The 26340-nt window shown below is 45.8% G+C and overlaps 3 protein-coding genes across 3 annotated transcripts; 1 reads left to right on the top strand and 2 right to left on the bottom strand.

The window, feature by feature from the left end:
* Window positions 1-1005: 1005 nt before the first annotated feature.
* SNRNP35 (small nuclear ribonucleoprotein U11/U12 subunit 35) lies at window positions 1006-3945 on the bottom strand. Its single transcript, XM_019538897.1, has 2 exons — window positions 3838-3945; window positions 1006-2378 (listed from the first exon to the last, which is right to left on the bottom strand). Exons 1-2 carry the CDS (start codon window positions 3883-3885, stop codon window positions 1566-1568), a joined length of 861 nt encoding a protein of 286 aa, XP_019394442.1. The 5' UTR covers window positions 3886-3945; the 3' UTR covers window positions 1006-1565.
* Window positions 3946-4060: 115 nt separating this feature from the next.
* Window positions 4061-10143, top strand: RILPL2 (Rab interacting lysosomal protein like 2). Its single transcript, XM_019538899.1, has 4 exons — window positions 4061-4444; window positions 5074-5225; window positions 8563-8661; window positions 10040-10143. Exons 1-4 carry the CDS (start codon window positions 4076-4078, stop codon window positions 10062-10064), a joined length of 645 nt encoding a protein of 214 aa, XP_019394444.1. The 5' UTR covers window positions 4061-4075; the 3' UTR covers window positions 10065-10143.
* A 4101-nt stretch (window positions 10144-14244) lies between these two features.
* KMT5A (lysine methyltransferase 5A) lies at window positions 14245-26300 on the bottom strand. The gene is made up of 7 exons (XM_019538892.1): window positions 26130-26300; window positions 22672-22828; window positions 20341-20557; window positions 19438-19525; window positions 18913-18972; window positions 17488-17678; window positions 14245-16419 (listed from the first exon to the last, which is right to left on the bottom strand). The coding sequence occupies exons 1-7, from the start codon at window positions 26211-26213 to the stop codon at window positions 16209-16211; spliced, it is 1008 nt and encodes a 335-aa protein (XP_019394437.1). The 5' UTR covers window positions 26214-26300; the 3' UTR covers window positions 14245-16208.
* Between the last annotated feature and the right edge of the window lie 40 nt (window positions 26301-26340).

Below are 26340 nucleotides of genomic sequence, written 5' to 3'. Positions count from 1 at the left end.
AAAGAGTTGGGAACCAGTTCAGATATGAATGGTTGTGGTGTAAACAGTACTGTGCCCCATTTCCCAAAACTGAGTTAAAAACCTGAACCAATTAGGATTTAACTGTGTAAAAGAATATCATGTTTTGGCTCTGCCTCCGCTAGAGCTTTTAATTGTTACAGCCAGCTTTCCTGACTCTACAGTATGTGTGGCACAGAAGAGCCTTTTGCCGCTTTGCACAATAGGAACCCCTGAAGCTGTGCTTTCTCAGCAATAAAGAGCAAGTACAGAGACAGCAGGAGACAAGGCAGGACAATAGACAAGTTGCATCATTCTAGCACCAATTAATGCCAGCTGTGGGGTACAAAAGTGTTTCACTGGCTTTGTGACTGTTGGGTAACACTCAGCATGTCTGCTCCCCTAGCAACACCCTCCTGAAAAATAGGGCTCTAAAAACAAAACAAAAAATGTATTTGGATGAATATCCCATTACTTTGCTTCTACTGGGAAATCTCCATGGACTTTCTATTGGGATGTGCCATAGTTACAGTGACTGGTGGAAATTAGTCTATAGCCTACAAATCTTCCCTTATTTATATCCACAGTGAGAGGCTGTAAGTTGTGCTGGTTAACTGAGACTTGAACAAAAGAAGGGAGAAAGCTCTCTTTTCATACATGGTCTTTCTTAATGCATGTTTGCCTATTACTCCCCACAGCGTGAGTCAAGAATGCATATTGCTAATGATCATATCAATCCTAATGCTTCTCAAGTAAGTGAATCAGTGAATGGCCTTAGCACTTTTGCTTGGGATGGCCATTCCAGCTTCTTTCTGGAGTGCTGGGAATGTGACACTGCTGCCAGCTGCAGCTTTTTCTGCTCCAAACTGAGCATAAAGGACAGGCCAAGGCTGAACCTATGACCCTAAAATAATACATGGGTCTACACAGGTAACTCCACTGTGCAAATGGGATTGTGTTATAACATAATTGGGCTCTATCGTGTTTGTGGGAAATGTTGATCTTGCCTTTACTTTAAGGGTGACTGATTACACCAGTCCTGGCATCCAGGAAGAAAAAAGGTTTGCTCCCACAAAAAGACTATGTTAACATGTAGCAAAAGAGAAAAACTCAGAAAAACCAAAGAAAAGACAGCTGTTACTTAACATGTGGGACTTGTCAAAATTGCTCTGTGTATAAAAGGCCCAGAAGCCAAATTACTGCTGGAATCATTTACCTTTCCTGCCAGTAAAACCTTTACAGAACAGTAAGCCAGAGAGAGGAGCCGAGTTCGCCGTAATTAATGGACCTGTGGCATTTTGCACCCGTACTGTACCTTCCCCGCCTTCCCGTAATAGTACTACGTCATAAGGGCTTCTCTGGAGGTGGAAGCTCACAGCATCCCAATTACTATCTTTTAAGCCAGAGAGACAAGAACAACATTCTGAGGCTGGGGATCAGTCCCACTTACAGTTCAAGGGTATATTCAGAAGTTTTGAGTTCAGGCTATTACAGAGAGGCCAGGCCCCAGGCCCAAACTTGTAGCATGTTACTGTTCAGCCTACCTTCAGTAAAGACACTTTTTTTCTCTACCTGTGTTTGTCATCAGCTCTCTGCTTCCTGGGGTCTCTCTCCCTGCTCCGGTCTCTCTCCCTGTCTTTTCTGTCTCTCTCCTTCCTCTCTCTCTCTCTGCTCCTTTCCTCTTTGAAGTCCCGGTCTCTCTCCCTCTCACTTTCTCCCCAACCCCAGGATCGCTCCCTTTCTGGCCCTCTCTTGTCCCTGCTCCTTTCGTGGTCTCGGTTTCTGGTTCTCCAGTCCCTTGTTGCATCCCGAGTCCAGTTCCTCTCTCTCTTCTCCGCTGGTCCCTCTCCGTAGAAATCACTTTTCATATTTGGCAAATTGATGGGCTTTCGGAAAGGTCTGTCCCGTCCTCCAAATCGCAACTGCCCAGATTCCTTTTTGCCCCCAAAGCCACCTCCAAGCCTCCGGGGAATCCATCCCTTTAGGGTCCTTTCTAGCTCAAAGTCCACAAATATCTCATGCTGGTCAATAACCAGCCTGTTGGCATCCCTATGGGCTTTCAGTAGAGCACGCTCTTCTTTGTACTCGATGAACGCGTAGCCCTTGGAAAACCCGGTGACCAAGTCTCTCACCAGGCGGATCTTCCTGATGTCTCCGTACCGGGAAAAGACTTCCTTCAACTTCTCTTCTGTGGTCTGTAGGTTTAATCTCGCTACAAACAGGGTGAGGTGGGGATCACCTGCCACCCCTTTATTGGGTACATACCGTGCCAACATGGCCCTCCAGATGGCTCGGTCATGCGGCTCTTCATCTGTCCCATCAATGCTCCCTGCTTTAAGGGGGTCATACTCCTTCGCTATGGGTGCCCAATCGTTCATTTTCTAGAGAGAATACAAGCATCAGACATATCCGAGTCATTGGTAATGTTCTGCATGCAGAAGTGCACTCTGCAAGGTACCACTAACAAGCCTGCTTGGAAATTCTCTTTCATGCAGAAATCCCAAAAGTTAATGGGTTGTCTACACTCCACTGCAGGCTGAGCCCCATTTTACTGGCCAAACACATGGGGCATAGATAGGTCAAATTCTCAGCACGCACCTGCCTGCTAACACAGCTAAAAAAGGGTGAGGCTATAACCCCCTACTCAGGACTTGCTACAGAACTCTTCATGCAGACTGAAAACCTCCATGCAACTACTGGTCTGCTTCTCGTACTCTAGAGGGACTTTTCTGACCCAGTAGGGCAGCTGTCCAATTAATATCAAGAACATTAGAGACTTCCTCACAATCACGCTTTATTACACTTTGCAGAGCTTATGAAGGTTTGTCTAAAATTAATGAAAATGGGCCCAGCCTGAAATGACTTCCCAATGGGTTTCCAGTCCACAACCCCCCTGGGGAAGGCGACTGGGCATGAAGGAGCTCCGGCAGGCTTCCCGCTTGGAGCAGGGCAAGCCAAGCTGGCAAAAGAACACACATGGGCACCAGCGAGCTGCTCCCCACAGGCTGCTTTCAGTGGGGGGCACTTGCTACCTACATCTGCTCCAAACCAGCTGGGTTTGGCCAGGCTTCCTGGCGTAGTGGTGACCTCCCAGGGAGCTAAACCAGAAAGGGAGGGAGGGAGGGTTTTTCCTGCAATGACCAAAGCAGCGAGCTCTGGGCTCCAAACAGCCAGGGAGGCCTCACACCCAACCCCCTCCCCATCATGGCCCTCCCCCCTGGCTGGGCAGGACCCTGGTGTTGCACAACATCCTCTGGAACCCCCATTCCCCTGCGCAGTGTAACGCGTCACCCCCGTTCCCCACGCAGTGTAACGCGTCACCCCTGTTCCCCCGCACAGTGTAACGTCACCCCCCCATTTCCACATACATTCCCCCATGCAATGTAATGTGTGCCCCCCATTCCCACGCACAATGTAACATGACCCCCCCCATTCCCGCGCACAATGTAACGTGTGACCCCCCCATTCCCACATTGATTCCCCCGCACGGTGTAAGATGTGACCACCCATTCCCACGCAGTGTAACGCGTCACCCATTCCCCCACGCAGTGTAACCATCACCCCCCATTTCCACATACGTTCCCCCGTGCAGTGTAACATGTGACCCCCATTCCCGCGCACAATGTAACGTGGCACCCCCCCGTTCTCCCGCGCAGTGTAACGTGTCACCCCCCCCATTCCCACACACATTCCCCCACGCACAGTGTAACGTATGACGCCCCCTATACCCCCGCGAAGTGTAACGTGTGCCACCCCCGCATTACGAAGCACATGCTAACCCCAGTCTTTCGCTCGCCCGCCCCCGCAACGCCGAGCCTCGGCCCCATCCCCCGCACTCACCGCCTCCGCCTCGCGCCACTCCGTCCCACCCCTCCGCGCACTGCTCATCGGGAGGCGCCGATTCGCCAGCTGGAGGAGGAAGAGGAGGAGCCAGAGGAGAAACGGGTGGGGGAAAGACCAGCGCCCCTTGTGGGGAAGGAAAAAATAGATATAATTTATTTATTTTTTTTATTTTTTGATCTCGGGGGCGCACGAATGTGCGGCGCCGGACAGACAGGCGCGCTGGCCTAAGGCCGCCATGATGCGGGAGCGGCGGGAGGAGGAGGCGGCGGCGGCGGAGACCGAAGAGGCGGCGGACGAGGAGGAGGATGAAGATGATGACGATGACGATGACGGGGAAGAGGAGGAGGGCGCGCTGGGCAAGAGCGCGGAGGAGCTGCGGACCGAGGACGTGTACGACATTTCGTACGCGCTGGGCCGCGAGCTGCAGGCGCTGGGCGGGGACCCGGCACGCCGCGCCCGGCTGCAGTTCCAGCTCGTGCGGGTGCTGGAGCTGCTGGAGGCGCTGGTGAGCGGCGGGAGCCGCGCGGCCGAGCAGCTGCGCCTGGAGCGGGACAGCCTGCGCAGGGAGCTGTGGGCGCTGCGGGACCGGCCCGCCCGCGACCAGGTGCGTCGGGCCGAGGGCTGGGGACCTGTTGTGGGCAGGGGTTGCTCCCCGCCCTCCTCCTTCTCGTCCTCCTCCACGACTCCCCAGGCCAAGAGAAGCCGGTGTGTGGGCTCTGCCCCACTCAGGAAGGGTGTGGAAACCTCAGCAGGGTGGGTGCAAATCGCCCCCACCCTGAGCGATTGGATGGGTGGGTGGGTACAACTCGGGATTGGGGCTCGGAGGGGCACGGTGCAAATCGGAGCTCTTCTGCAACATCCCGCTGTGACCTTGGCCACATCACTTTGTCTCTTTGCACTTCAGGTCTCCGTGGTTAAAAATGTGGATAATTAGCACCAACTTTGCCCCACTTTTCAGGGGCTGTGCTGCACTAGGTGCTTTCACAGCCGGCCCCTAACCACAGATGTTTTATTAAAGAGAAATTACCCTTCTCTCTAATAAAAGAGAGAATGGTAGTTTTGCATCGAAACAATTAGCTCATTGGGTAGCCAGACAGCAAAAAGGAATTCCTGTTTCTTCCTATGCCCAGTTTCTTGTCAGAAAAACAGCCCCGCTTCTGTCCATAAGTTCGTTGAGGCAGGTTGCATTCTTGGGTTGCTTAACTTTCAAATCATTGTTTTTTTGTTTTACAGCTGAGCCTGGGCCCAGACAAGATGGTAATAGATCTCACCGATCCAAATCGCCCACGGTTCACGTTGCAAGAGTTGGAAGATGTGTTGCAAGAACGGAACCAGTTGAAAGCTCAGCTTCATGTTGTGCAGGAGGAGCTCCAGTGCTATAAGAGGTAAATCAGTAAGTCATCCTAGCAGTTCAGAGCAACTGGTTCCAAGCTCTGTTGTTCTGCAGAACTGTTGAGAGGGGCTATTGTGAGTCTGATGTAGAACCTGCAACATGCTACACACCATCTAGACATCCCAGGACAGACTCCCTGCCCTGACAGACTGCAGTCTGAGACTGAACAGATAAGCAGAGAGAGATCTGGGACTAGAGGTTTCTTAAGGTTTCTTAGCTACCTTTTAAAACTGGAGTCTTGTCTATTCTGTATGACTTCAGAAGCCTGTAATTGCACAAAGAAATGCCTACATGCAATTAATTGTATGTGCAGATTGAGTATTTGGGCACACAAATCCAGCATGCTTGACTGGCCATGTGGCAAATACCCAGTCACACGTGCAGTCATAGTAATTGTACGCATTGATTTCTATGAAAACCAGTCTCTGTGTATTCCAGGATATTTACAATAGGAAAAGAGAGTTTTCCCTGCTGGCCTTGGACAAGATTTCCCTCCTCACTGTTCTGCAGACTACTGAATGCTAGTTACTTTATTGCCTTGGCTCCTCACAGGTGCCTCCAGGGATGTTGTGTGTGCAATTGACACGTTCTTTGGAATCTTTCAGAATGAAAGAAGCTTAGCTGAAGCCTGAGAAGAGTTTTTATGTATTAAATTCCTGTCAAAACAGCACTCTTCTCCCTCTCCCCCCACCACCCAAAAATTCCGATCGAGAAAGCATCACAGGTGAGGTAGCATAGTCCAGGGAACAGGCCCCTGAACAACAACAGTGGAGTGAGACAGGGTCTGTCCCTCGCTTTGTTCCCACTCCCACCATTGTTTGTCTGATCAGATTAGATTGCAGACTCTTTGGGAAAGGACTACCTTTTGGCCTCTCTGCAAAGTGCCTTGATGGTTGAGGCCCTGATCTCATATGAGGGAACAACGTAATACAAGTTATAAATACTTCTTGCATGCACTATCTGTAACAAGTCAAGACATCCATTTCAGATCTTCCTGCTCAAATAGCAGTTTTGCCAATGGTGTAGTGAAGGCCCCTCCCCCCCACTCAGCTGATACGCTGGACTAAGCTAGCACATTAACAGCCCATTTGGCCTGTGACTCTCCAGTCTAGTTATGCACCTCTGACACCCAGGTTAAAAATTAACACTGTGAATGTTTAATACACAAGTGGATCATGAGTTAAGATGTAGCGCTTGGATTACCCACCAATCGCAGCAGTGGTGGTTTTCATTCCCAGCAAGTCAAAGAAAAATAATGAAATTATTTGCATAGGCATCTCTCCATGAGGAGCTCAGGGAGCCAAACAAAGACATTCCTCCCTAGAACTCGCATAGTGCAATCAAAAGTAGAAACTGCAGGAAATAGTAGCATGCAAGAAGAGGATAAATATGGGACCTTCAAAAGAAAACCAGTGTTTTGGAACATCCCATATAATTTGATTGGTGGTACAAAATGTCACATACTTCATTTAAAGCTCACAAGATAATGTCTTAGTAAGTGGACAGGGTTTAAAAAGAGGCATCTTTGTTAGTTTTTAATAGATGATGTTTTAAAGGATTGTTTCCATGGGCGGCTGGTGCCTCCTGAATCTAGGGGGGCACCAGCGGTTGATTGCCAATGGGGGGTGGTCCCCAAGCAGCCAATTCCTGACCCCAGAAACACCAGTGACTTCTCTCGGCACCCCCACTCCCCAGCTGGTGCCAATCTCAGCAGGGGGTACTGGCCGGTGCTTCTCTTGGCACCCCCACTTCCTGGCCAGCATGCCCTCTCTACACATTGCCTGTGACTGTTTCACAGCTATTGTAAAACCCATATCCTCAAAGTTGGCATCACAGGCTAGACTGTTCTGTTACATAGTGTACAGCAATAGAGGATTTCAGCCTACTCAGAGTCTTGTCAGGCATCTGATTCTTATTTGACTGTCTGATTTTTCAGTCTTGCATGTTGCTGAAGAAGCATTTTCAATATACAGAGCAAACAGTACTGCTTAACTGCCTAGTGGCCACCACAGCTGAGATCTGGGCTTTGATCCTCACAGATCTTCAGCTAAACAGTCAGGCCAGGCTCACACGAATACCAACATGTCCAGCAAAACAGATACATAAAGCCATAATACACAGGCTACATCACTGCTGCTACAACATGTTTGGCTTTTAACCAGTGAAAATCTTGCGCTAGCAAAGCCTCTAGGTCTTCACTAGTGAGGGCCATGTTTTGTGCTCTGTTATGCATTGTACAGATGTATCAGTCTTGCACCTGTCCACACCATGTGTTAAACAATATAGCCCTCCTGGTGCATATTTGGCAGTTACACTTATAGTGACTAGTCCAGGGGCTCTTGGAAAGATGATCTAAATTACTCTGTTGTACCCAGTAAAAATAAGCATGGTCCACTATAAGCACAAAGTGAGGTTATCTTTTAATAGAAACTAAGGGCCAGCTCCAATTCTCTCTCTGAGATGTCTGAGTGGTGCTTAGGTGCTGAAGTATGATTATGTTCCATCCTGAAAAGCCTCTTAAAGCAAAAGGCTTATGATTTAGGCCCAAGGCTAAAGATGGACAAAAAGTAGACATATTAGCAGTTTTTGAGGAACTCAGCAGGGTGGAATAGGATCGGACTTGATTCCCAACGGCCACACAAATGCCTGTTATGTAGACAGAATCTGGCCGTCAAGTTCCTGAATTGATGAGCCCATCTCAGTTGCACAATGCAGTCCCTCCCACTGAGCTCAATTAACCCAGCTCTCCTAAGTAGCCCGATATCCTGTGTACTGAACCACGGTGCTGCTGTTTCACATACTCGCTGAACACCGACACCAGAAGCAGTGACCTATGTAGAATATTGGGAGCAGACCATACAGAAAGGGTGGGCTGGGGACACAGCAACAATGACAACACGCACTTCCTTGTTCTGCAAAACAATTCTTAGTGGCGTTTTTTTTCCAGCAGGCTAAAATTATTGCGACATTCATAGGACTGGAAGGGACCTCACAAAGTCAGCTAGTTCAGCCCCCTGCTTAAGGTAGGATCATGCGTAACTAAATCATCCCAGCCAAGTTTCTGTCAAACCTTAAAAACTTCCAAGGATGGATAGTCCAGTTTCTAGGTAGCCTGTTCTAATGACTGACCACCCTTAAAATCATTCTGACCTGCAAAAAGATACAAAGACAGCATATCCATCCAACACAGCAGGGCAAAAAATAACAGCAGTCTATTAATCATAAGCTGCATAGGTGCCACAGGCTGCCAAAATAAAGAAAAGGTTTACTATGTACAGTGAAGCTGCATGTGTAGCATGAAGAAAAAGGAAATTCCCTTCTCTTCACAGTGGCATAATTTCTCAGACAGAGGACCAGGCTAGGCCAATGGAAGAGGAATCCAGACCAGACTCAAGCAAGGCCCGAGAGAAAACCATCATAAGACGGCTGTAAGTATCATTGCTTGCTTTTGGCAGTGAAAGGGTAAACTCCAAACATAAAGGAAATATGGGGCGGATTTTTAACTGCTGCTGACTGGTTGGATGCCGTTCTCTTCTCTTAAAACAAAGATCTGAGGCTGGAATCCTAAAACAAGCAAACCACCCACTGAAGCCACAGAGAATGTTGCTTGCCTCGGCACTCTAGCACTTTGATGCAGCACAACCCTGCAGCTCCTAGAGAGTAATGGGTCCAGGTTGCTGCAGCTGGCAGTTCCCTTTTTGACAGCTAAACTGTCAGTTATCTTGTCAGTTTAGCTGTTATGCGAGTTAATCTTTCAACAGGAGTCATCTGAATTAGACAAAAATCAGATTAAATGCTTTGCCTGAGTGTTGAGAGAAGCTACCCAATGCCTTTTTAGTGGTAGCAGTACCACAAAAAGAAAGATGTCTTAAGCATGCTTCCAGGCCAATTCATTGTATAGTTTTAGCAAACTTATCTAAACATGGTATAGATTTCATATTCCTAGAGCTGTTGTCACTTTGGAGAGTTGTATAAGCTACTAGGACAGCAAAGTAGCAATACAACATATTCAGCACTTCCCTAGTACTTTCAGTTCTTAGATTTCAAAGCTCTTTGCAAATGTCAGTGTTGTCCTAGAAGGAGGAAGCAGAGGAAGTTACTAACCTGAGGTCACAGCAGCAGGTAGGGCAGGGATGGACAACCTGCAACATGTGTGCCACAAGTGTGGCACAAGTCAGACAGAAAGCAGAGTGGCAAATTGGTGGGGGAAGGGGATCAGAGTGGCACTCAGGGAGAACACAGGAGTTAATTTGTGACGCACCTGCCAAAAAGTTTGGGCTGCCATTGAGCTGAAGTAACCCAGCTCTCCTTCTTACTAGCCCTACATCCTGTCTACTGAACCACAGTGCTGATGCTTCCTATGCTCGCTAGTACCACAGGAAAAGGAGGCTTGGCTTTGCTATGAAAAGCACCCTATAGGAGCCAAGCCATCTTAGATGCAAGAAAAGGTCTGCAGTTAAGATCCCTGTTATAAGACATGCATACTAGGCTCTGCAAGACTTAAGTTCTCTTTCCTATCTGGGTTCCGAGTCCTCGTTCCACAAAGCATCAGTATTTCAGAATGAATCATTAAAGCAGTGTGGGTCAAAAGACTATTCCTCCTCTTTTAAAAATAGGGCTAGAAGGCTGATGCACTGACTATCTCTGGAGATTTTGTTACAATGGAGTTTGAGTGGCTCTGGGTGCCAGCATTCTTCAGACATAGCCTTAGAGTACCTGAATACATTGGCAGGGCAGGCTCCACACATCTTTGTAACCTCCCCTTTTGTATGTTATTCCTTTTCTCTTCTCTCTCTCTCCCTGCAGGTTCTTTTTTAAACAGGGAAAATGAATGTGATGCACAAATAACCCCCTTCTGCTCAATGTTGCACTGGTTAAGGGTCCAAAAGGAGTCAAAGAAAGAAGTACTGGAAAGCATACCATCCACATCAGTCCAGTGAATGGGCCTGCTGTTACAATTGTTTATTTGTATTATTACTTTCAGAGTTTGCTGCTTTTTTAAAAAAAGAGTTTCGTACATTTGTATTAAAAATATTTTCTTCTTGCTAAGGATTCTAAGTTCCCATTAGACATCCCTAGGGGATAAGTCTTTATGAATAGTGTTCACAATCTTTTGAAGATGCACACAGGCTTCATCCTATATTAAATACATTCACTGACATCTAAAAACACCTACTCCACAGGAGCTTACCATGCTGAAATGATTGGCACTTGCTAGATTTACACCATCTACAGCAATAGCTTTCTTCCTCCTCTAGGTATTTGTTTTATGACTAATCTGCTCAATATTAACACGTTGGAATATTCTGCAGTGACCTTAATTAGCACACCACCGCTGTACGTGACCCAGAAACAGATGCAAGCTAGTAGTTGCCAGTTCCTGGGAACTCACAAACAAGTAAAGCATGGTGGCCTGGTCTCATAGGAACTGGCACCTTGGAAAAAAAGATCAAGACTTGGCTGACTACAGAGAGAGAATTACTTGCTCTCTCCAATGAACCAAATTACAGCAGTGTTGGAAAGTTACACTACTACTTCCTATGCCAAGCCAATTCTGAGAACACATAGGATTTAAGATAGTATTGATACTTTTGAGGTGTGCTAAATATATGTTCAAGTTGCAGAGCTGCTTCTACTTCCCACATTGATGGGAATAGGAGGCCTCTAAAAAGTGACTTTTTCCCAGAAAGTAACAGAAACTGCATCTTCAGATTGTATAGCATGTGGGGATGCTAATTACACATTAGAAAGGTTTAGGTAAAGGAGAAATGGGAGGAAGGAGTAGGCAAGAACATTTTGAGGTTTGTACTCATTCTAATCAAGTTCCACATCTAGCAGGACAACAGTTATTTAACCTGAATTCAGATTTGGGAGTGATTATTCATTGTTTTTGTTATGTCTAGAATTGAAAGTATGAACTTGTTCTCAAAACAGAAAAAGAGAATCCTGAAGCTTCATGATTACCTTTTATCTGCTAGTAGTAGACAGAGGTAGGGCAGTTCATGTCTGTATTTGTACTTAGTAATGGGGCCATCACCAAGGATACCTCCATTGTTTGAGATTGTAGGGGGGCTGTTAGGAAGGCTAAGGCAGAGACGGAACTTTTTTAAATACATAGGGGGTAAAAAGAAGGTACCAGGTAATGTGGGGCCTCTTTAGGACACACGAGGAAATCTGGTTGTCGCACCAGACAACAAAGCTAACCTCTTTAACAATTTCTTTGCCTCCATTTTTTTGAGCAGGGACCAGGTCATCCCCCACACCAGGATCCCTGATGGACACAGGGGAGGCGCAGCCAGGCCCAGGGTCAGTGAGGACCTAGTCAGGGAGCTTCTGGTGGGACTAGATGTGTTCATATCAGCAGGTCCTGACTATCTCCACCCTACAGTGCTGAGGGAATTAGCAGAGGTCATTGCGGGACCCCTGGCACAGCTGTACGAGCACTCGTGGTGCTCTGCCAAGGTGTCAGAGGACTGGAAAAGGGTCAATGTCCCCATTTTCAAAAAAGGGAGGAAGGAGGACCCAGGAAACTATAGGCCCATTAGTCTTACCTCAGTCTTGGGGAAGCTCTTTGAGAAAATTATCCAGGAGCACATCTGCGAGGGGCCAGCAAGGGAGATTATACTCAGGGGCAACCAACATGGGTTCATTAGAGGCAGGCCCTGTCAGACCAACCTGGTGGCCTTCTATGACCAGGTCACAAAATCCTTGGACGCAGGTGTCACAGTGGACGTATTTCTGGACTTTAGGAAGGCCTTTGACACTGTCTCTCACCCCATTCTCATTAAAAAATTAGGCAACTGTGGCATCGATGCCTACAGTCAGATGGGTCGCAAAGTGGCTTGAGGGCTGCACCCAGAGAGTGATGGTGGATGGGTCATTTTCGACCTGGAGGGATGTGGGCAGTGGGGTTCCCAGGGCTCGGTCCTCGGGCCTGCACTGTTCAACATCTTCATCAGCGACTTGGACGAGGGGGTGAAGAGTACCTTGTTCAGATTTGTGGATGACACTAAAATGTGGGGGGATGTGGGCACACTAGAGGAGAGGGACAGACTGCAACTAGATCTGGACAGGTTACAGGGGTGGGCAGATGAGAACAGGGTGAGTTTCAACACTGACAAGTGCAATGTGCTGCACCTAGGGAGGAAGAACCAGCAGCATACCTACAGGCTGGGGAACTCACTTCTAGTCAGCACAGAGGCAGAAAAGGATCTTGGAGTCATTACTGATTCCAAGTTGAACATGAGCCACCAATGATCAGGAAGGCCAGCTGCACCTTGTTGTGCATCCATAGATGCATCATGAGCAGGTCCAGGGTGGTGATCCTCCCCCTCTATGCAACACTGGTCAGGCCACAGTTGGAGTACCGCCTCCAGTTCTGAGTGCCACACTTCAGGAGGGATGTGGACAGCATCAAGAGGGTCCAGAGGGCCACACGCATGATCAGGGGTCAGCAGAGTGGGTCCTACAAGGAGAGGCTACAGGACCTGAACCTCCACAAGAAAAGGCTGAGAGGGGAATTGGTGGCTGTCTATAAATTGGCCAAGGGGGACCAGCAGGCAGTGGGAGAGTCCCTGTTCCCCCGAGCACTAACCAGAGTAACAAGGAATAACAGCCATAAGTTGACAGAGTAAATACAGGCTAGATCTCAGGAGGCACTACACAGTCGGGACAGCTAGGATCTGGAACCAACTTCCAAGGAAAGTGGTGCTCACTCCTACCCTGGGGGTCTTTTTGGGAGGCTGGATAATCACCTAGCCGGGGTTGTTTGACCCCAGCATTCTTTCCTGCCATGGCTGGGGGTTGGACTTGATCTGCTCAGGTCCCATCCGACCCAACCAACCATGAAACTGAACGTTAATCAGATTCTGCAGAAGGTAGAATGCTACAGGCACCTATGGGTGCATTTATTAGCAATGAAATATTAACAAAAGCAACAAAGCTGTCAACCATAAAAAATTAGACTCCGTGTGTTGCCAGTCCAGTGGAGAAAAGAGCCACAATGATTTTGCCATCAAGGAGTTGCTACGTGCACTACACTTTTGGTCTCGCTTTTGCTATGTGTATTTAAGGACCTGGGGCCACAGTGAGGTAAGGTCACTCAGGCAATATCAAAAGTACTTTTTCCTATTTATAGCATGACCATCACTCAAGTAGCTGATGTTGAGGTTTGAGAGGTGTAACTCAGCTGTAGAAGACATGACATCACTCCTGCATTGCTCTGATGGAGTATGCTAGGAACAGCTGGCTGTTCATAGAGGCAAGGGCTTAGAATGAGGTATTCTGGAATACCGGCTTACACAGGAGGGACAGAGCTTCAGCGTCCTTCAGAAGGGAGCCAACATCCTTGGCTTGAGAAGTAGAGACAGTTCCTTAGAGGTCAGCTCCACTGCAGTTAAAAAATTAAAAGTTGCTGTAAGTAAAGAACAGGGAGATGATACCGACTGACTGGCTGTAGTCAGCACAAATGTACTAAATGGATCCAAGAGCCCTGTCCAAGAACAGGGAGAGCCCTGCATAGGCTACAGCTGCAAAGTTTACTAGTATTTCCCAATGCTGTTGTTAATGGGTCTTACTAACAAGGGGAGGAGTGTTTTAACTACCCTGTTCATTGCCATGGATGTTAGTCTGACTCATTAAATGCACTCGATATTTATCCCAAGCTACCTTCCACCAACTGCTAAATTCCTCAAGCATTCCCTGCCCAATACCCACAGCCAGGTTTGCCATTGGTAGCTGTACAGGGATACATCACCACAAACACCCTTGACATTTAGCAAATTAAACAATAACCAAGGCATGGTCTACTGGCCAGCACTTGCTTCCATAAGTAATGCACAGGTCACCCGTATTTATCTATATGAAGCTGTCACATTATTTTCAGGGTCGCGAGGAAGTCAGGATGCAGCATTGCAGGCCCTTTTTAGACGATAGAAGCCAGACTAGAATGTGTAAAAACAGGGCCCCTTTCCCTTTCAACTACATGTTGTCAGTGTGACATAGTATGAAAGCAGTGTCATATTAGCTTTATTACCATGTTGCACAGCTATACCACTCAAGTGCCTGTAGAACTCTACAAACCACAAACTGAAAAAAATTTTAATAAAGAAAAGTTAAGTAGGTCAGTACCAGAATCCTCCTCTCATAAAACAAGCAACAGAGAAATGAAGAGCAATATAACAAGATCAGAGTAAGCTAGTGGCAGAATAAAGACTAGCATGGAGGTGTGCTTCTCAGAGAGTGTGCCTACTTGCTGGAGTCTGCTGTAAGTGGAAGGTCTCTGAAGTGGGAGCTACATCAGTAATTGGATTTTCTTTACAGAATATGAGGAAGCGTAGTGCTGCCTCTGCAAAGTGGCTTCCACTTGAACACCAGTTCAACTCAGCTTAAACAGTGGTCAAGCTAACTGAGCACACGCAGCCTCCTTGCTAAGCATGCCTTGGAAAGAGGGATGGATAGTACAAGGTATTAAGAACTAGACCATTTTCACAGCTTGCTTAAGAAACTGTTCAGACAGAGGCAGGTACTACAGCAATCATTTCATTCTTAATAAATATATTTTATTTTAGATATTTTCTTCAAGTTTCACTCTTAAAATACATTACCAAGCCACCTTTTGCTGCTGAAATGCACAGCCAGGGTGGTGTTACTCTACAGCCTATCACATAGGCAAGCGTACACAACTGTCCTGGATGATGCCAGCAGGAGCAGCAGCCTTGGAGACACGGGGAAGCAGAGGACATTAATAGAGCCACAGAATCTCTTGCTGACATCTAGCAGCAAATGTGGCTGATAGCCCAGGGCCATCATTAGCTATGTACATGCCAAGCACATCTTGGCAAAAATTTCAATTGATAAGTTCACCTTTATTGTAAGGGCCTCTACTGTATAGGCCACCTATACCACTGCAGAACCCAAACTATACTAAGCCCAAACCTATAATGCTCTTAGCACAATCTGCTAGATGCTAAGCATCCTCAACTTCCAAAAGTGGAACTAGACAGCGATCAAGAGCTGGCAGGACTAGGCTCTAAGGAATCTACCTCTTCATGTAGAACTCCTCCCCTACTGATTGAAGCTGCACATGAAGAAGAGCATACATATTTTGAACCCTTTATTCCCTAATTTCCAGCATTCACAGTAAATAAATACTCTCAACATGGCTAAACAACATCGTTAAGCAATACATTTGGGAGAGGGGTTCTTTAGTTTTTGTTTCTTTAAAAACCTTTCAGCAACCCCTCCAGACCAGGCACCAGCTACAGAAAAGGTACTCAGAACACACTAACTTTAAAAAAAAAAAAAAAAGTCCTCATAGTAAATCACCTGTAAGCTTTCCCTTCACATTTCTAATCAGCCTGCCATGTACAAGATCAGCAACACACAGATTCAAGTTGCCTCTCTGGAGAGAGTAGCTAGATTAGCTATTCATTCCTCTAGTGTCAGTGCATTTAGAGATTTTGTCCTCAATGAGAGGTACCTTGCTGGAAAAGCCAGAATGACAGAACAGTAATCTGCCACACTGGCATCCCTGGCCCATCAGCACTAGGTTTTAAAGAGTCTTACAGATAGTCACGCTATTGGACACCAGAGTCAGAGAACAGGTATACATCTATTGTCATAAAAGCTGATGCTACGTAGATCTCTCTTCCTAAAAAAAAAAAAAAGGCATGAAACTTCAGAGCCAGAAGGAGAAGCACAACCCAAGAGATTCCTTTAAACTGCAGAAGTCATTGACTGCATGTTCATGCAGCACAGGTCACTCTAGATGCAAAAAAGTGTTCAGGTTTCTTTACAATGTAAGTTTTGTCATCTTGGGTCACGTGTTCAAGCTTGCCTGGAAACTTGTAACATTTAAATGCTATAGAGCAAAAATGGTTTTTAAAGAAGTTAAGACATAGAAGCAGTCCACTAGGAGAGCTGAAAAAAAATCCATCCACTCCCTTCAAGAGCAGTCAGGCCAAAGGAGGATGAATCAGTGTTTCAGCCATGGATGAGCTTCAATGGAAGCCTTGCTCCTGTCTCCATAATCATACAACAGTTCTTCACCCACTTTAATGTCCCGCGAAGCTATCAGGATGAGATGAGGTACACCATCAATGTCATGAAGTTTTGTTTGACAGTTGCCACATTTGCTGTGATTGATCAGCCTTCCCAGACGATTAGTCTCTTTTGTAGCATCAACACTGAAATAACAGGAAAAAAAAAAAAAAAGACATGTTGAATGCAGGACTGCTGTATGGCACAAGTCAAATTACCAGTCTAAAAATATAGCCACTGAAAAAGTTAAAAGGAAAGAAAGAAGGTAGGCAGAGTCAACACGAGGCCTGACAACAGACAGTGCCAAAGGGGATGGAAAGACCAGCAAACATCAAGCCTCCCAAAATTGCTTCAGCAAATCTTCCCAGGGTATACATATACTACAGTAGCACATTAACTCAGCCCCACTTACAAGCCCTGCCCACCTGCTGCCTCTCCACAAGTGGCAACTCCTGAAATAAAATAGTGACAAAGTGCTGAGGATGCCCTGAATACCACCAGCAAGACCTGTGTTTCCAGCATGCTGAAAAGTAGTGGCTGAGGTATCCTCAGTTTCACTTTCAGGTGACTGTGTGCAGAGGCATTCAGTAGGATTTATATTCTTGGCCACCACAGCTTGGCATACCTTAAGCTAGCACAGAACTAGAAAAAACTAAAACACCCTGAATATTCCCTGACCATGTATATTGAGGTATGGCACGGTAAGAGGTGATGGTGATGCTAGAGGGCTGGAATCTTAACTCCAAAATAACTTCTTCTGGAGCAGACCACCTAGTAGGAACCAAGCCTTCTTTTACAGGGGTGCTATTTCTTTTCCAATTTGTAAAAACACATCATCCTTTACTCACTAATCTTCATGAGCAAAATATTTTCTAAGCATCTGATGAAAGAGATGTCAATAGAACTAGTCAGAAAGCCAGCAACAGTTGAAGGTCAAATCCAGACTTCAATCCCCATCCTGATCTCCATCCTCTAGTTTGAGCTGTTTCTTGAGCCACCTGCCACTCTACTAACAGTGGTCCAGCACACATTTTTGGATGCTTCAGAAAAAGTGAAAAGTCTTAGGACTTGACCTGATCTGTTTCTTTGAACTAGGAAAATTTTAACCTAGCTAAAATAAACTGTATAATTCAGTAGCATAGACAGCTTCACCCACCTTTTGCATTCTTACACTCAGCTTAAAGGAAAAGAAGGGGAAAAAAGATGAGGCTTACCAGTACGTTTTGCTGAGGTACTGAAAATAGTACATGTAGCAGCCTGTGGATGGATCCTGTGCATAGACAGCCTCTCGCTTTTTAGCATCAGTGATCTCTATAAGATCCCCATGATATTCTACTACAAATTCTCCACGATTAAAACGTTTGGTAGCGATTACCCCTCGCCCTTTACCGTCAATGAAATCAATCTGTGAAAAAGTGAGGTCAGTTAGTGAAGCAAAACATTTAAACAATTTTAAGGAAAAGAAACCCCCAAAAATATTACTTTTTGGTAAGGGACTATGCGCCTGTTAGACAAACACTGCCACTGTAGAAGACCAGCACATATAAATACAGCGCAGTAACACTGCATAGTATCAGAGTGTAAGCAAGTAAAGACAAGGCTTAGGGATATGGCCACAAATTACAAGATGCATAATTACAAAGTTTTCTAGGGAGTCTAATATGTCAACAGAGCTATACCTGCAGAGAAAAAGGGGTAGTCAGTATTCTTCTTTTAAATAGCAATGGTGATGTGTTACTGGGATACGTTAGTCTCCCCATTTCAATATAGAGGACAAAACCAGCATTCATTTTTGCTGCATTGTAGATTAATTAGAGAAATAAGAAAACATGCATCCTGGAAGCTAGTCCTGTTGCCTGAAAATACACAATTGCTCTCAGTAGCATGTTCCCTACTACGTTATCTAGCTCACCATTACATGGGGTAAGCCAAGATGCCCATGGGAAGTTTTCCATTATCAGCCTACTGTTGCTTTGTTAACACCAACACAACACTTCAGGTACACAGTCTTCTGGTGCACTCTGAAATTTCTTCAAATACTTGTTCAAGGTGAATATCAAGCCATTTCCAGAACACTGATCCCATCTTATGTGGCAAGATTATTTTCAAATTGACAGGCTCAAGAATTATAAACCCTCTGCCTTTTCAAAGGTTATATCCGTTTTACAGTCAAGGAAGAAAATAACAAAGGTCCCAAGCAGCAGAGTTACTGCCACTGGCTGTGGAATCAACTAAGACTACCACTGGCACCACCACCAAAAGCCACAAGGAAGAGCCATTGGCATGGCAATAAAGTATAAGCCAACTTTAAAACTGACTTCTGACACTGTTCATTTGTTGTTGCGTAGGTTTATATCACAATATAGGAGTTACTTTTTTTCCTTTCCGAATGAGCAGATGCACAGTTCTGAAGGGCATATTACTAGTGCTGCCCAACAACTTCAGATGAAGACTTCGTAACCCTACCACAAGCATTCTGCTTCTTGGGTTAGTTTCCAGAAAACAGGAACTCACAGTGACGCTGCAACATTTTGAAATAAGTAAAATTCATAATCTACTTTTGAATTAAACTAAACGTATGAACATCAAAATGAATAGTGCTAACTGCATGGTGCTATTTGAGCTGGCATTGCTGTTACCTTCATTCCTTCTTCCTTCCCATTTGTAATTAGTTCATCTATTCTCTTCTTTTCCTCAGTCTGCCAAAAAGACAAATGCACAAGTTATTGCCATTCGGATATGCCTTTCTTTCAGCTAACAAGAAGCGTTTCCGTTAGCACTCTCACTTTTCTAAACAGAATTAAAATCAATGTAAAAAAAAAAAGTCAAATCACTATCAATAGGTGTATAAAGAGCTGGAAGGCATAAGAACTGCCATTTACTGGGTCAGACCAAAGGCCCCTCTTGCCCAGTATCCTGCGTCACAGTGGCATAGAGTGGATGCTGAAAGAAAGCGTGAACTGGGTATGGCCAGGGTTTTTTCCACTGTTCCTCTCTTTTAGGAAAAATACACATCAGGATTACTGGTGCGATGCTTTGAATTTTTGTGCCTTGTTTGTATAAACCATGTTATAGATAACAGAGAGCCGTACACATCCTCAAGAATTCAATTGACTAGCAGCATGGAGAAGTGGCTCAATCCCACAGGTAACCAGCGCACATACCTGTAGTTCAGTTTTACTCTTCCTGGAACTTCTTCTAACAGGATAATAATCTGTCACTTTTCGATTCTGTGAGGTTTTTCCTTGTGCTCTGAGCGGGAGAGAAGGGATACACAAATAGTTCAGCTTCTTCCTGGCAGCACAGCCTGAACCCAAGATAATGTGTTAAAAAGTCTTTATTTTCCAAGACAGATACTTGGAAAAAATAAGCTGGCCATCCTGAACAAAAATTAAGCTTTTTACCTGCACCCTTCATCCCAAGCCAACATCTTAAAGCTACATCCCTTTCCCCCCCCCCACAACTTTATTAAAAGCACTAGTGTTTCAGTACAAACCCTTCAGAAAAGAGAACCAGACACCTCTGGAAGCCCAGCGGGTTAGCTCAAATCATTATTGCACAGCAGGTGCACCTCAACAAGATGCTCTAGAACTTCCTTCATCTAAACTACGCAAAAGGGACGCATACATGAGTAGAGAAACCAATGAGGCAAAACCACTGCCTGTAATATTATCTTAATACTTTGGATCTGGCAAAAGAATCTAATTTTATACCCAAAAGGCATGCACCTGAATGACTTGTTAGTACCTTTTGGTAAAGATTAGTGAAAACACTCACCAATTAATATGCAAGCCAGAAAAGTGTGAATGTTAAAGTAAAAAGCAATTTGAAAACTGCATTTTAATACTATGGTACAATGTTCACACACAAATATTGTTCTTTAGAGCATATTTCACACGATCCAAGTCTTGATGGCAGAAAACCTTGCTACAAGCTTGCTTGAAAAAAAAAAAAAATCCAAGATATTATTGTAACATCTAGGAGCTAGAGTCATGAAATAAGACATCGCTGGTCCAGAAGCTGTCCAAATGGAATATGGACACTGTATGATGCCATAGGTCACCTACTTTCTCCTTGGTCCTTTTGCTTTAACCACCTTCTTCTGAGCTTGCTTTGCTTTTGCTGCATCAGTACTATTAGAAGGCAGAGGCATATTCTTTTGAGTTTCTGCAGCTTCTTGATTTTGATTAGGAACAGATGCTGAAGAATCACACCCACTTTCTTTATCTTTCTGGTCTTCTGGTTTTGTAGCACCTTCTATTGAATTACCAGCATTTCTTTTTTCTGTGGATAGAGAAAAAAAAACAAAACCCCAAACAAACCATACATATATACACACATACACAGACACACACAGGACATGGACTAAATTGCTTTCTAGCCTTATTTTCTTCTACACTGCAAAGCATTCTAAAACCTTAAGAATGTGTAACCTGTATTTCATCTGGGTCAAATGATAGGAATGGGAAGGAGAGCAGAATCATCATGCTCTTTTTCTGCTAGACCTTAAAATGAGAAGTCAATCAGGCCAAATTGTAACAAGCTCTCCTTTCTGCATTATGATCATAACCCTACAGGGTACAAAGGGAAGGTGCGGGGCAGGGAAAGACTGGAGCCCAGGTATTTCAGCAAGTTAGAAAAGTCTTTGGATAGCATTCTTAAGTCCCAACATGCATCCACAGGGAGTCTTGTAACAACTGGACAATTTGCCAAGTCAGTAAGCTTGTTGTACTGAATTTTGAAGTTGGTACAAGAACAGGATCAATAGCCTCCAATGAAAGAGTGACTGTGGCAGTCGGCTGGAACACTGCGGTCCCATTGTCAGTGACTGCAGCTATCATTAAAGCAGCAGCCAATACCAGCTAATGAAGAGCATGGGGAAAAAAACGAAGATTGAAAAGGAAAAAACAAACAGAAAAAAAACCCTCTCTCCTTGTCTTCTGTACAAGGTTGCAAAGCTATGTATTGTAGTTGGTACTACCTTTTGCTAGCTTCAAAGAAATGCAGTCCGAGAGTGATGGTGAAAGACTAGGATTCTGGCAAGATTCAAGGTCAACATCAGAGATAACATCCTAGTTCTTCACATAGCCAAGGCGCCTACAATGGCCCAGGATTCAGCAAACAATTTAAGCATGTGCTTAAGCCCAATTTAAAAAAATAAAGAAGTCAACATGTTTAGAGTTAAGAGCTTTACTGAAGAGGAATGAGAGTTCACGTTTGCTCCAGCTTAAGTACATGCTCCAGTACTTTGCCAAATCACAGCCTGAATCGTACACCTTTAGAGGCCTAGTCCAGTCCCTGCTGAAGTCAGCACTAGTCTTTCCACTGTCTCCAACAGAATTGAAACAGGCACCCGCATGCTGTCAAACTGCAAGCAAACTGAATGTGCTTACCATCCTCAGGGCACTTATTTTTGAAGGGGGAAGATCTTATTCTGGTAGAATATGCTATCTCCTGGGTCAGTCCCAGTCCACTGTGGACACTTAGGCCAGGAAATAAAAAAATGCATCCTTTTTCTCAGTTGATGGATTTGTAGTTAGCCGAGCATGACTTAGGGTTGGCTCAGTTTATTTTCTATTTAAGGGAAGTGTGAAGCCTGTGTTAAAGGATGCGTAGTAGGTAAGAAATCCTAGTAATAAGTTATAGTACAACTACTTTGAGCAGACGCAAAGTCCCATGCAGGCAGGAAGAGATGCAAGAAGCATGTCAGCTTGGTTCCATTCAAAAACCCAGATGCATGCAAATTGGAGTCCTTAAGCCTTTTCACCCTTTATGCCAGAAAAGCTAATACCCCACAAGACCTGCACCTTTAACAAAGATTGGTATAAAATTCTCCAATTGATTTGTGCAATAGTCCCATCTAGTGCATAGCTTTACATGTTCCTTTACATGACAAAAAGATAGTCTAGTCTCAGAATCCATTTTTCCCCCCTCTCAACTTTATCTGCGCAGATATTCATTAGCTCCTCCGCTCCTTCAAATCTTTCTAGCCTAGGTGGTTCCTTAGTGCATCTTCCATTGTAAATAGGTTCATGCAAAAAAACAGTTCGCTTACTAAAGCTAAGGAGACCCATTCAAACTGCGAAGTGATCTGTGGTTATGGGATAGTAATGTGTCAATTTACTAGTTATTAATCCTACACCCAGGGCAAGGAAGCAAATAAGCAGAGACAAAACAAGAGAACTTTTACCCAAGCAGATAAATTATATATTTTAAGACAAGCTGCCAAATGGCTACAAACCTCCCCAGGAGCTCACTGCAAGAAAAGGGAGTGGGAAAGCAGATGGTTTACAAGAGAATATTAAGCTGTCCCCAATTTTGAAAGTTTAAAGAAACAAAGCTTACAGAGAAGGCACATATCCTAAGCCACAAGCAACCTACTGAAAAGTCAATCTTACCATCTCCTTTTCTGCACGTTTCATTTATTGTTTTGCCCTGACACTTCACTTCGTGATGCATGACACAGTTTTCTTCTTGAAGTGGAGGACGAGCACCTGGAGATTTGTTAGGACTCAGGTAGGTGTAGATTTTGGACTGACCAATAAATACGTTCTCCTAAAACAACCCACACAAAGATCAGTACATCGCAGGAATCACCAGGCTCAAGCCTCCAGTTGGTCTCTATAACATACTACATAGGAAACAGCTAGTTGAAGCGGTACAGTTTTCAGCTGTAAAGCAGAGGCTACACCAGCCTTACCATTATGGCCACCTGTATCCAAACCTTGGAACTGTGCTAATTGTTTGTACAGAACTTGCCCTGCAAGTCTGCAGCACAGAAATGTTTCCTTGGAACAAATTATTAGGTTATTTGAGTGAGTCACTAGGATATAATTCTGTATTCTAATGCAGACACAACATTAAGTAGTTTAAACAAGAGATGCAGATGCTACTCTGGGGACAGAATTTGGACTCAAAAGCCTTTAAAAAAGCAGGTGGGGCAAATCTAAAGTTCTCTCTTTTAAAATCTCTTCAAAAACAAAAACAACAAACCATTGCATTTTGGTTATTTTTGCATCTACCACAGGACAGAGACTCAGAATAATATGTTACCATTATTTTGAGTTTAATATCCTTCCAGAAATAAGGCTATGGTCATTCTAGGCTTTTTAAAATTGGTTTGGGAATTTCTTTTCAGTACTTTCACCCACTCCCCTTTGTGTGTTCCTCTCTAAAATTAATTGGGGGAATTTTCTTTAATACCAACAGTACAATAATACCTCCTATAAAAAAAAAGAAACAAAATCACTGATACCTACAGGATCAGGAAGAGTGTTTGGCTAGTAGCAACATTTAAAGATATTTACAGTGCACAGCAGCAGTTCCCAAACTGGCAGATTATGCACCACCAATTTAAAACAATACAAGTACCACCAGCAATTTTTTGTCATATACAGGTAACTATAATAGGTCTGTTAATGCGTACTACTGACAGTTGCCTGCGTACCACAGATTGGGAACTGTCGGTGCATGGTACAAGCAGTGTGCTCCAAAATTTACAACTTGCCAGGTATATAGCAAATGATTCTACAAGCTCAGTGTAGAATGCAGTAAAGCAGAGCTGGAATCCAAAAGTAGTTCTTCCCAATATACAGCTTCATGCAAAATTCAATTACGACCTTTTTCTTCTACCATGCTAAGACCAGGCTGGTACACAGCACCATGGGACACTGAGTTTGGTACAAGTTTTCCTTCTTTGTACTTTAGAGAATCTCAGCTTTGATTTTACAGCGAAGTCCTCAGAAGCGTTACCAGTGCAACAAAGGTTTGCCCAAGCCTGGGATGTCAGAGGTGATTGCACAGATGCAAACTTTTTTCAGTGAAGGTAAATGTCATCACTGGGCTGATGACTTAAGTGTCATAATTGCTAATGACATATTGGGCATTTGGAAAAGAGAAAGGAAAATCAGAGGTCTGAAGTCATCTTTGAGTGACATCTCAGTTTGGCACTATGAGTGGACGATATCTCTGGGAGCAGATCTTCCGAGGTCCCTTCCAGCCCTAATGTCTATGAAAAGTAAGACTTTTATTCACCCCACCAAATCAAACAAATTAACTCAGCTGGGCATTTAGTCCCATGGAGACACAAAGCATATTCATCTTCCTTGAAAATGAGCCAAGCAGACCTTGGGAGAGCAGGCAGTCTACTGCAAGTAGTCCCTTATACAGGCTGTTTGTGCAGGGAGGGTCCACTTTGAGAAGCCTAGAACACTCATCGGTTCCCTCCACCACCAGCATTTAATAAGTTTGTAAATCATAAGAAGATTTTGACTCATTAGCCCCAGTGCCTTGATAAGCAAGTGCAACTTGGCCAGATTAAAATGATCTTAGCAACTGGAAGAGGCTGTCAGATTCAAACTCATCCAACAAATTCCATAGATTAAAAGGAACTTTAATGAAAGGATAAAGGTATGCCAGAATTATGGCACACGAGCATTAGCCATTAAAAAGGGACATACAACAAAAATAACAGTACTATTTGTTCCCAGTGACTACTCAGTTATAAAATACAAACGGCCAGTCTCAGTGCTGTGTCTGTAGCTCGCTGAAGCCAGATCAGAGGGGTGGGGGGAGTACATTTTGCAAGGATAGCAGCAGTACATGCACGTCTGAGCCAGGAACAAAGATCAGTCGCACATCCAGGCCCGGTTGCTGCAGCCAGCTCCACAGACCACTGAGCACACGTGGCGCCTCAGGCAGGGACTTCAATGAGCCTGTCTGCCAGGCAAGGGCCTGAAACAGCTAAATTATAACCCAGAAGCGAACCGAATGGCAAAGTGGTTTTCATTCGGGACAACTCTGATGGCCGACTACCTGGGAGAACCAGGTTTTCTAGTTCAGTTTCCCCTCAGACACGAGAGGAGTGGCTGGACATGTTGCTCCACTCTGTACTAGCAGCAGCAGTGAGGGAAAACCATCAGGGAAACTGACGGGCTTTTAAGTGTCACTGCCAGAAGCCAACTGCTGTTTTATGAAGAGCCTGGGCACCAGTTAGGACTTTCAGCCTTCGCCTGCTCCCCCCAAAATAGATAAGCCCTGCAAATAATCTTAGAGAAGAGGAAAGCTGAGGAGGAAACCCTTAACCCATCCCAGCACGCACTGACAGGAGCGCTGCGCCAGGCTGACACTTCAAGGACCAACGGTGCCCAGCTCAGCAGGCTCGAAGGAGCATGGCATCGTGACAAGGAGCACTGAGGTGGTTTTCTCGTCTGCCTCGATCTCCTGGGGGCTTCCACCCACAAAAGGACCTGGGGGTGACAGGGTGAATAGGAGCCAGCAGCGTGTCCTTGCTGCCAAGGCGGCTACCAGCACCCCGGGCTGCATCGGCAGGAGCACTGCCGGCAGGTCGAGGCAGCGATTCTTCCCCTCTAGTCAGCACTGGGGAGGCCGCATGCGGAGTCCGGTGGACCGCCCGCTACAGAAAGGACACGGACACATTGGAGAGAGTCCAGCAGAGAGCAGGGGAAGTGGCTGGGGGACAGGCCTGGTGAGGAGAGGCTGCGGGACGGGGCTGATTTAGCCCGCAGAAGAGAAGACCGAGGGGACTGAATGGCAGCCTTCAGCTCCCTGCAGGGGGGAGGATGGAGCTGGGCTGTTCTCAGTGGGGGCCGATGACAGAAGGGGCAATGGGCTCGGGCTGCAGCCAGGGAAGGCGAGGCCAGCTATCAGGAGGACCTCGCTCAGCAGGCGGGAGCAGGTTGCCCAGGGCGGTGGGGCGCTCTCCGTCCGGGGAGCGTTTGACACAAAGCCTCCCCTAGCCCTGCTGCTTGTAGCCCTCCAGCCCGCAGCCCGGCTCTTCCTGCTCGAGCCGGGGGCGGCTCCTCGCACCCCGGCCCGGCCCTTCCCCTACCCTTACCCCGTTCATCCTGGGTCGGCCGCCGCACCTCCGCTCCGCGCCGTCCGCCGCCGCCTCCCCGCTGCCGGCGCGGGGCCTGGGCATGGTCTTGCCTAGGGGAGAGAGGGAGGCCGGACCGTCAGGGCCGTGCCCCGCTCGCCATGTTTAAAGGGCTCGATGCAGGCAGCGGAGCCCGGCAGCCCTGCCCCTTCCCGGCCCCGGGGGGGAGGAG

This window comes from Crocodylus porosus, unplaced genomic scaffold (assembly GCF_001723895.1).
Source record: "Crocodylus porosus isolate Cpor-Errol unplaced genomic scaffold, CroPor_comp1, whole genome shotgun sequence".
Taxonomy (NCBI): domain Eukaryota; kingdom Metazoa; phylum Chordata; order Crocodylia; family Crocodylidae; genus Crocodylus; species Crocodylus porosus.
Note: the sequence above shows the minus strand (reverse complement) of the source record. Positions and strands in the feature narration are given on the sequence as shown.